Source organism: Ptychodera flava, chromosome 6 (assembly GCF_041260155.1).
Source record: "Ptychodera flava strain L36383 chromosome 6, AS_Pfla_20210202, whole genome shotgun sequence".
Classification (NCBI taxonomy): Eukaryota; Metazoa; Hemichordata; class Enteropneusta; family Ptychoderidae; genus Ptychodera; species Ptychodera flava.
The window spans coordinates 15,834,073-15,845,881 of NC_091933.1; the positions used below are offsets into that span (position 1 = coordinate 15,834,073).

General features: G+C 38.2%; 2 protein-coding genes across 2 annotated transcripts; both read right to left on the bottom strand.

Moving 5' to 3' along the window:
* Positions 1-796: 796 nt before the first annotated feature.
* Positions 797-8,045, bottom strand: LOC139134967 (organic cation transporter protein-like). Its single transcript, XM_070702087.1, has 8 exons — positions 7,915-8,045; positions 4,308-4,479; positions 3,715-3,889; positions 3,312-3,388; positions 2,955-3,163; positions 2,458-2,566; positions 1,966-2,178; positions 797-1,091 (listed from the first exon to the last, which is right to left on the bottom strand). The coding sequence occupies exons 2-8, from the start codon at positions 4,445-4,447 to the stop codon at positions 932-934; spliced, it is 1,083 nt and encodes a 360-aa protein (XP_070558188.1). The 5' UTR covers positions 4,448-4,479; positions 7,915-8,045; the 3' UTR covers positions 797-931.
* Positions 7,473-8,295, bottom strand: LOC139134215 (solute carrier family 22 member 6-B-like). Its single transcript, XM_070701128.1, has 2 exons — positions 7,915-8,295; positions 7,473-7,511 (listed from the first exon to the last, which is right to left on the bottom strand). The coding sequence occupies exons 1-2, from the start codon at positions 8,293-8,295 to the stop codon at positions 7,473-7,475; spliced, it is 420 nt and encodes a 139-aa protein (XP_070557229.1).
* Between the last annotated feature and the right edge of the window lie 3,514 nt (positions 8,296-11,809).

Below are 11,809 nucleotides of genomic sequence, written 5' to 3' on the forward strand. Positions count from 1 at the left end.
AGCAAAGGATTGTAACACCATGTGATTAATCATATGATATGCCAACAAGAAGTAATGTGATTACAAGGGAAGGTACATGGAGAGATTCAGTCATATGAGGGCGCTCTGCAACCTTCGGAGCACCTGCACACTGCGGCATCTTTCTGTCCACAAGGGTAGAGGACTGCAGCTTTAAGATAGTATGCTCCTCAAAAAGTTAAAAACAAACTTTTGCATAAACTTTCCTCAGTGAAACCTTCAGTCTTTCTCGTACCAAATCAAGAATAAAAATCGGGGGTCACCATGCAAAGTTTGGAACTAACGAAACAAATTACCGAACATTTTGCGATATTTGAAAACTTTCAAATGAGCCCCCACAACGGGTAGATCAGAAATGAATTGTAGAAATTTTAGAGTCAGACTATCTGCACGGGAGGCGCGTTCTACCTTAATGCTTACTGTTACAAATGTCATTCAACAAGACCAGAGCACCAACATTTCTGCCTTTTTCCCCCATGATGCAAAAACGAACGCGCCAGTTATAAATGGCAATAATGCCCTTTCCTGTATAACTAGACCTAAAGCTAAGCCCACATAAAAAACTCACTATAGGTAAACTTCCCCTTTAACAAAACTACACTACAGAAGAATATCACTCAAATGAGGAACAGGGCAAGTGTTCCATGAATCGCTATTTTGAGTGATAGCCAGTCATCCTGGTCATTTTTCATAACAAAACATTTTCACTTGTCGAAGAGCAAAAAATTACGTTTTCATCTTCTGGCAATCATTCTATACATTTTAAAAAGTGCTTAAACATTAGATAATGAAGAACAAAAGCATATCCGCATCATAAAAAAGTGTGCTGGAAATGAAGTCTGCCAATAATGACCCTGTCGGACCAACTTGCAACTGACTCAGTCAAGAGTCCAGTGTAAAGATGCAAAAGATTTCATTGGTATGCTTCATTCACTGTTCCAAGTTCCTCACTCTTCTCTGCCTTATCTGAGGTTTCCTCAGCTTCACTCGACTTCGATGGCTTCAGTTCGTGGGCGTCATTTGTGATCTTGTCTTTTAATTTACTTTCTCCTTTCAAGCCGACTGCTTTGCTTCTACAGAAATACAGAAATTGGTGTGTATCTAATAGTATAACAATTTATTCTCATGTATATCATTTTAAAAAATTGTGATAACGAAAACACTACCATTTAAAACAAATCGTTGTATTGTAACGAGAAAGAGACTGAAAAATAATTGCCATTGGCACTTATTGAGTTCAGCATCAGACTATTACAGGACATCGATGAAAAAGGCAAGAAAAGACAAATATAGCTATATTTGCAGAGAAACCACAAATAAGTAGCGAACCCTTGAGTATACCAATAAAATTGTGAAATAAAATGAAAACTACCAGAAGAAGTTACGGTCAAATTCAATATAAGTACAAATTGAACAAATAACTTTTCAATTATAGTGTAAATCTATATCTAGAGGGAATATTTTATTGATATATTTTATTTATATATATTTGTTCTAAACTGGTTCTGAGTCAAGGATGGAAAACTTTTCATCTTTGGACCAAATTATGTATGTGCAATTAGTGTTATGTCTGTTAATGTTGTTCAATCATTAAGATTGAGGTTTATGGTTGATTTAGCTGTCTTACAGTGCATCCATATCAAAGAAATCGTGGAACAATACTAGGTTTGCACGAATGAGATGGAGTAATATAGAAACTGTGAAAAGCCTTGTTGAAAACACCACAAATTAGTAGTACTAACAGCGCATTTCATGATATTGCACCATCTAGGTCATCTACTTCTTCGTGGACTTGGAACTGGAGCGTATCGGGAAATTCAACTTAAGTACTGGTTCTTAGGAGCCAACTCTGAAGGTTTTACTCTCAATGTCACCCTACCCCCGCGTCACAGTGTAATTCTGATCTCTATCATGTTAGACCGTCTTAGAGTTCGAAGCGATACTTACGTTCCAAAGAATTCCCCCTCTCGTAATGTTTCGGGTAATTTCTTATTCTTTGTCTCCGGTAGCATTAGGAGTGCCAATAGTCCAGATATCATTGACGTCACACCCATGACAACAAACGGCATTGGAGCCCAAATTACGTCGAGAAGCATAACGTAGGGAGATATGATGCTACCAGCGCGGGCTGACATAGACGACATACCCATACCTGTATTTCTGAAAGAAACAGTGTACGCAGTTAATTGTGATAATGTTTCAATAATAGTTTACTGAGTGGAAAATTATCGAAATCCGGGGCTTTTCCTGAAAAAGTGTCGAACAACAACTTTCTGATGGTGTTCGACGACCAAATTTGATGCTCTCACTGTACGTTTACTATTCTTCAACTATTGATGCATGGTATTAAAAGGCCAGAAAGCCGACATGAGAGCCGACATGTTTGCCACGATTTTAGTCGTTTTACATGTTGTGGATGAAATTAGCCCATGTACATACCTCACAACCGTGGGATAAATTTCTGCTGCGTACAGATACACTATCGTAAATGTCGCCGCAATGCAGAGTTTGGCTACCATAGCAATAGCAACTGAGACTTCCTCGATTTCTAAAGGATAAAAGTAAATACAAAATAATTCATCGGTAAAATGTTCACAATATAAAACATGTATTCCATCGATTTGTGTCATACAAATGCGAATATCAAAGTAAATATGTCAAGGAGGGTAGTATGTCATGCATACACATTCATTCCAGAGTTCGAGACTGTTTTTGGTTGCAGGTTATTTGCACCCTTTTTGTAATAACGTAACGCTGCAAGTGTTTTTTGGTGACCATACCCTCAAGACCTTAATAAACGACTTATCCCTCATCGCTACATACGATCACGATAAGATAAAAAGGGAGCGTTAAAATCAACGGGGCGGACAGTGTCTTTACAGCATATAGGCCTACATGCAACGCGAGTATCGTATCGGTCGTTCAGAAGTACTTACCCGGTGGAACACTGAGTATCAGAGCCAGTCCGCCAACGAATGCAAACCCACATAACGACCAGCGTCGCCCGAAGACTTTCAGTAATCCCCAAGCCAACAAACGACCGGGGATCTCAACAAGGCCCGCAAGTATGAACGTTGTGTATGGGTTGTTTCCAATCTGGTCGGTGTTCAGAGATATCCCATAATACACAAAACTACAGGCAAACCTGAAAGAATCGATATGAAAACACTTAACAGTCGCAGTTAGGACACTTACTTTACTCGGATGAATTTCATCTGTTTCATTCAGGCCATGCCCTGCATAATTGGATGAACGTTAACGAGCGAGAAAACAAAAACAAATGATAAACTTACCAGTTAAAACACATGATAAGCGCTCGAAAACGAAGTCTCGGTGTTTTGAAAATATCCACCAATGTGTACTGTCGTTCCTGGAAAGAAACGCCGGGAAATGAACACGATCGACGAAAAAAATAAACAACTTTTTGTACCAATTAACGGTTAATAATATGAAATATGTATGGATAATAATGTTACATGTTTTCTTCCGACTAGATTTAATGGAATTTTCCAACTCAATCATGTATATCGGATTGCAATCGATAAAAAAGTGCGTGTTTCACAGTGGTTTTGATTACCCAAATGTCGTGACTGTGATTCCAGCGACAGAAGTTTGGACAAAGGAAATAATTATACCATAGTTCTGTGTATCTCTATGAAGAAAACAAGTGAGAAAATGTCAAAACCGAGTTTATACCTTCTTTACTTTTGATTCCACCGCCGGCGATTTATTCTGTGTTTCTTTGTCAACTTCCAATATATTTCCTGTTAATAAAGTTTTCTTGTTGAACTTCGCAAATGTTTGTAGGACCTTCTCAGCTTTGCCGTATTTATGTTTCTGTATCAACCACATCGGACTCTCCGTGATAAAACTGCAGGGTGTGAAATTAACATGATAGGAAATGAACCAAACAACGAACAACAGCAAGGATGATTAGGGGTGACCTACTTGGTCGTCGAAATGTGTCTACTACATTACATCAGTGGTATAAATTTGATCAAGTTACTCTAGCTGAATGAATATGCACAAACTTTGGGTATCTTCGAAGACTTTGACTTAAATCATGACGATCCACACATTCAAACCAAACGGATTTTATCTCAATATCTGCTCTATCTTTGATACTTCAAATGTTTGTTCTTTACAGTCGTTTGGTTCCTGCTATCGACTCAATCTAGCTTTAAATGGTTTGCAAACATGGGCATGTGGGTACTTCGTGTCGCCCAAGTCTTGCAGCGGGGATGGCCTGTGCAAAAGCAACTGTGCCATACACTGCATATATGACTTACAATAGAGATGGCAAAAACAGGATCCACGACAAGCCTGCTATTAATTGTATCAGTCTCCAGTTACCATGACACAACAGAGCGATGACGCCGAACAGCATGTAACACACACTGAAACCAGCGTGGAGGACTGCGATGCACATCGTCCTGTATTCCAAACTAACAATTTCCAAGACTATAAGGGAAAAAGAGCAGGAAAGTTTACCAGAATAGTTTGGTTTAAATGACTCCATTCTTACATGTATTATTGAGTCCGATACGTCTGAGAAAGACAAGCAATCACGGTGTAAATCTCTCAGAGAATCCGTGACAGGCAGCATATTATTCAGAGTAAATTTTTTGAGTTAATTTTCAAGGATTTGCTGCCATCTCAGTGACTTTCCACGTCTGTGAATATGATATTGAGTGTCGTTCATTGACGAGGGTAAGTAAGCAAGCCGCGTGGTCTCATTGTGCTGAATGTGTGCACATGTCACCGAAGGGTCGTAAGGTATATTTGGTCAATTCCAAAGTTGAAATAATTCACGTTGCTAAGTAATAAATTAAAACATGGTAATAAGCAAATATAATATGCTCTTTCATCGTAGCCTACTTCTACAAATATATATGAATGTACAATCCTAAACGATGTCAGAATATGTGCCGAATTCGCACAGTTATATTATTATATACCTTGGTCGTACGCTCGGGCCATTCCACCGTACGACCTCGGTCCACAAAAGCCGTATCAGGGCCGTAAAGATTGATATTGCACACAAAGCGTACAGCGGTGCGCGTTCTTGCCTCGCCGTCCTTGAACCACATCCAGTGACCGTATACCACAAAATTTCGATCAGTTCACGACACGTGTGCACGGGCGATATCGAGTGCATATATGGAGTGAACTGGTCAAAATCGAATGGTATACGCTCGAGGTGGTTTATTGCTAACATATCATAATATTACATTGAAATTTTAGCAAAATGGACATTTTCCTCTAGGCGAGAGCTCGTGCCTGTTCCAACCGTGCTATATTGCGAATGTAGGACGGTTATTTTTACGTCTCGACCAAGAATCAGATTGCGGTATTTGCGCCATCAATATACTGGAATGATGTAAATACACTACATATACATATATATATATATTATATATATATATATATATATATATATATATATATATATATATACTTGTTTAGTTCAAGATCAGCTGGAGTAGAGTGCTCAATACTAGAGTAGAGCTAAATACACAACTGAGTTGATCAGGATAATCTAAAATATTACATTTCCACTACAAATTTGTTTCGTATAGGCTGCAGAGCCGCCTACACTCATCGGGTGGCTGTGATAGACGAATATATATATATATATATATATATATATATATATATATATATATATATATATATATATATATATATATATATATATTATATATATACATATAATCAACATCCTACAACAGCGCAACATTGGCATAAATTCTGAATATCTTGAGGATTAAAGTGCAGCTAGGAATTATGTGAGTATACCATGAAGACCGAAATGCAACATATTTAGCATGATTTCCTACATGTAAATTAATCAATAATATAAAGAAATTAATCTTTGATCATGATTGATTATGTGTTATGATCCCGTGAGCTGACAATTATGTTTGTGCAACAAATGTTGAAATCAAATAGTACTTGGGCCTGTACAACAATATCTGAATCACAGAAATCGCTGTTTTACTGACCCTCGAAAATGACGAGAGATTGTCACTGGATAATGTTGGATTGTAACGTAGAGCACAGCTACTCTTGCCCCAACGATCATTTGAAAAGTTAAAGTGAAAGCTCTAAAGTTAAACCTACGTTGCGAGACATTGCAGACAAATTCCTATATTCGCTAACTTTGCTGCAGGTTAAGAAATTTGGTGTATATGTGGGAGTCATCGGCCCATAAGTTGCTGTGAAGGGTTTCTACAGTAAACTTGATTTGAAATAGTTTTATTTTCCCTACTGCGATGTAAATAAATGGTTTACTCGAAAGCAAGAAGCAAATAAGGAACATAAAATCCCAAGAACTTACTCAAGACATTTCCAGTGACCAAGAGGGAGTGTGAAATAGCACCCAAGAGAAACTGGCCGATCACAAACGTGACATATATCTGTGTAAATGACGTCAGCACTCCCGTAACTATCGTCAGCACCAAGGTTGTGAAGAAAATTGGCCTCCTTCCAAAGCTGGTGAATTAAAGTGAGAACCGACACTTGAAATCGACTGACTCGTGTGACTTAAGAATAAATCGCAGCACACTCTCACCCAACATATATCAATAAGGTATCAACTCTCTCGAGTACATACATGTGAGGAAATAGCTGTCTAGTAGTAAAATTCTCACAAACATAGAACAGCTTGTCCTTATAATGTTATTGAGCAGTTAACGGTGCACCTTTCCGTTTAACTATACTGCATTTGGCCCCTCATAAGAATGATCTTTTTCTTGGTGTCTATGCAGCAAGGCAGATCACTGAGACGGAAAAGCGGTTAATGTCAGTTTGTCGCCTTTTTATCTGTTTCCCTTTGTCTGTGTCTTTATCAGTCAGTCATGCTATCTCCATTTCCACACACAGTCTGTGTGAGTCTACCTGTCTGACTCGTATCTCTCTATAATCTCTTTATAAAGAAGAAATTTTGAATGTAGGTCATTGTCTTCTTGAATGATATGATTCACGTGACATAATGATCTAAAAAGTACGTCGCCAACTTTCCACCAGTAGTGCGTGGTATCTGTCAGACAGTTCGACAAAGACGCATTTGAAAATATACCGATTTCGTGGACATAACAACGTTTTGAAGTAATTTCCATTTTCCTCCAAGTTCTATTTTGGGTCTGTATGGACAGCAATACCTTATATGAAAGTGATGGCTTTCTATGACACTGTAGAGACACTTATGGTAAAGCCTGAAGACACTTACATATCAGACAGCTGCCCAAATATGATGACACCAACCAGATTTCCGACGGGAACAATAGACTTGGAGAGCTGACGCATCCAATCATTGTCACAGACTAGATTATACTTTGAGAAAACGATAGCAACACATGAAGAAAAGTTATATATATTGTTCTTTAACGTTAGAAAGTAGATTTCAATGGTATCCCTTTACTTTACTTAAACGCTTTAATTGCAACCTCTGGTCACTTGACCACACACTGTTGTAATTCCACAAACACTGCCTAGAATAGGATAGGATAGGATAGTATAAATAATGTATATAGCGCCTCGTATCCATCAGCAATGTTTACTGGCGCTTTACATTAGTTCACAGGTAAGCTCTCTTGAAGAAATTAGTCTTAAGCCTAATCCCCATATCGAGTTGAACGTACCAGGGGGTATTTCAGTAAATCAGGCCAGTCCGCATCTCGTGATATACTGATGTCTGCGCTTAAATCGACGATCATGTAAGAACTAATTACAAAGCAAGTTTTGAAGTAGATTCACAAGGTATCGTAACTTTCACTTCCCTATGAATATAAAAGGCATCAACTACCATCTTTCATGATACGATCGTCAGAAGTACGCCGTCGTTATTTCATGTTTATGATATTTACATTAAAAAACTTGAATCTCGATTCTCACCTCAAATACAACAGTGCTGTCATACCAGGTTTTGTCATACAACCATCCTTGATCGCAGTTGATCGTCTCTTCGCTTCGAGACGAGCAGACCTCGTCAGCAATTCCTTGAGAAACGTTGACATCATACCGCTGACATTTGTTCCAAGAAAGGTCTCCCCCTCCCGAGGAATAGGGAATGGTGCAGTTCTTCAACGGTGACTGGTCGACGTAAGTCTGGTTGTCGTATACTTTACAGTAGTGGTCAGCTGAAGCGCTGTAGAAGGTGTTGCCCATCTGGAAGAAAGCTGTACTGCCGGTGATCACCGAAATGATTACCAGATGCAGTCTTTGATAGATACCAAACCCTCCCACACTTTTGATCGTGTCTTGAAACTGCTTCATTGCTCAGCGTGTACAAGACTGACAAGAAAACGCCACTCTCAAAGATCAGTACGATGCATCGAATGAGTCAACGGAAATGTTGTCGATGTACCCCTAACAAAAGTGGGCAATGAAGAAAATATCTGTTGTTTCTGGTAAAATTTCGGCCTCGAGGGCACAGGGCTTTTGATGCGACTGTTCCAACTGAGGCTTATCAATTTTGAAGTCCAAGGTCTTTAAGAAAGGACTCACTGGAGTGAGAGCTCAAAGGATGCCCATAGACCAATTCGTTCGTTGATAGAGTGCATTGTTGCAAATCTACAGCTGATTATTAGTAAAACTTTCAAGGACGGCACACCGTTCGTACTTGTTGAATTGTAGCAAGAAACGAAGACCCGATTTAGAATGGCCATCATACTCATAACTCACTGTTCACTGAAAGTCTGCAATGTTGCGAACAAGATAAGGAGATCGAAGTCCTGGTTGATACTATACTCTCTCGCTGTCCTCACTGGCTTACTTAGGAGCCTTTCAACTTGCGACGCCAGCTCGACACCTGACCTAGTTTCGCTCGGCTGAGTCGTTTAGGGAGCGTTCAGTTATTATGGCCGGGGGTGGGCCGGCAAATATTCCTGCGCATCAGTCAAAATAAGTGAACCCCCCTACCCATTGTACAAAAAAATTGATGACCCCCCCTTTCAAGATGACAAAAATTTCATGACCCCCCCCCCCCCTCCACATTGCTTGAGTAAAGTTGCACACACAAACACCTCGGGGGGTATGGAGCGATAGAATCCCCTCAAAAAGAGCGCAGATTTTTTCAAATGACCTTCCTTACAAACTCAAAAGGTGTTGATGCTCAGATTTCCCCTTCTGACTTGCTTATAATTTTGAAATTACCCCTCAAAGGGGTTGGACAGAAATTGCTGGTGGAACGCAATATTTTTGCGCAAGCGTGTGTGTACAAAATTTTGATATTTGGATTTAATTAAAAATCAGCTGTTGATAATGTTGATTCACTATACATGGTATACATATATTTTCTCATACATGTATGAGAAATCTATGTAGTACTTTTTCAATGCAAAACTATATCTATGCATTTATAGATATTTGATAATTTACATAAATGTACTTAAATGAAATAGGGTTGTTACAACTGGCATGTGGACAAAAGGTTTGACCTTTGAATTTCACCAAAAATGTTCATCCACTAAGGCTTATACATGGGAGTCAATGATAAAATTGTGAATAATTTTTTTCCCCCTGAAAAACTTGGTGTACTTGTGCATATTATGTGTACAAGAAATCTGATTATGGAATTTCACTGAAAATGTTCATCCACTATACATGGGAGTCTATGAGGAAAGTATGAATAATTTTTTTCCAATACAAAAATAGGTAAACCAATGTATTTATGTACTCTCGATTATTGATATCAATTTACTAGATTAGATTAGGGTGGTAACAAATGGATGTGTTTGCCAGAAATTGGATTTTGGAATTATACCAAAATGTAGATTTACTGTACATGGGAGTCTATGAGGAAAATATGAATAATTTTTTTCCAATACAAAACTATCAAAATCTGTGTATTTAGAGACATTTGATAATTCATTTTAAAGTACTTAGTTAGCCTAGGAGGGTTAAATTGGATTTTGGAATTTCACCGAAATGTTGATTCACTATACATTGGAGTCTATGAAAAAACTAAGAATAATTTTTTTTACAATGCTAAACTAAATTAATTTGTGCTTTTATAGGTGTTTGATAATTGATACAAATGTACTTGATTCAAATAGGGTATTTAAAAGTTCAGATGTGGACAAAAATTATGATATTGGAATTTCACCTAAAAGTATTATTTAACTTTTCATGGTACTAGTAGTCTCAGTACAGGTAACTGTTAAATAATTTCCCTGACAAAACTTGCTATATCTCTAATATGTAAGTAATAGGAATTGTTCATTGCCCTCAGTTCAGTGAGCTTGATTTACAATAAGACAAGCCTCAGAGTTGTCATGTGACAGATACTTATACTTTTGTTCAGATTTACAGGTGAATATCTGCAGAGAATGAAATCATGCAGCGAATCATTTTTATCTCCCAGAATATTTATGAACACTGAAACTGCTTTTTGACGGGACGGATACTTATGAAAATTAAGTGACCCCCCCCCCTCTGAGCTGTTTGAAAAACACATGACCCCCCCCCCTTTGCAGTTTTCAAATTTGAGGTGACCCCCCCCCCCCTGGATTTTGCCGGCCCACCCCCGGCCATAATAACTGAACGCTCCCTTAGGACGCAGCTGAAAAGACTCCTACCACGTAAGCTGGTAAGGACTGTGAGAGAGTCTAGTTACATACCAAAGGTGTACTGCGATGCCTTAGTGATGAAACTTCACACAGTTCATGTTCAGATACCCATTAAAGATAACTTGTTGAATACTCTGAGAGCACCTTTATGACTCGCACTACAAATTTATAGCTTCATTGATTCATAAAACAAACCATCTGAATTTCCTAGATCCATATTAACCTACATTTGACTTGAAATTCAAAATGGCTGCCATCCCTGTATTAATTCTGTCGAAGCAAATGGAATTTCAATCTTTACAAAAGTGAGACAGTGAAGCTCCACAATTTTATAATGAGCCCACACAATGAGTGGACCAGAAGTTTTGTTATTTATTGTTAAAATTTGAGAGTTTGAATATCTATCCCCGAGGCACATTGTATCTGAATGTAGCATGTATTTCAATTCCACTGTGTCAAGGTTTAGATTATTTGACTCTGTCTTTCCTGAGAAGGTAGAAATATAAAACATGAAGGGGCCATCCTGCCTACTTGACTAAATAAGCACATAATATGCAAGGATTTCAATGTTTTTTCTCTGAGAAGCAAACTACAAAGAAATTGTCCTATTCTAAATTTGCTTATATGTTTTTGTCTTTGTCAGCGTTGACAGTCCCTCAGATTGAGGTGGAATGTGACACCATTGACTGCCGTTCAAGTGATGTCACTGATGTCTTGAATATGCAATGACTTGTTGAAACATGTCAGCTGTGTTCAGTGAGCAAGTCGTATATTTCTGTTGCTGTAGTTCAATTAAGGAAGTATGTGCCTGGAAACTATAAGACTGAAAGTTTCGCTGACTTTCCTCAAGAAAGAATATGCAATCATTCCAAAAGCTTTTGTTTGAGAAGCCAAACTACTGAGAAAATATCTTATTCCAAACTTGCTTATATGTTTTAATCGTTGCCAGCATTGGTGGTCTCTCCGGTTGAGGTACAATGTGACACCATTAACTGCCGTTAAGTGATGTCACGAAAGTCTTGCATTGATTTCTGTTCACAGGAAAGAGATGACAGAAATTCTGAAGAACAAATAGCATTTTGAAACACGTGGACAATCCAATCAACTCGAGTAACTTTGCTGATTGAGCGGACGCTAAGTAGTCAAGTTAATGGTAGGGTGAATTTTTCCATCGTTATTTCAGAAACTCTTTTCTCTATATTCCTGCACTCTATTTGCCA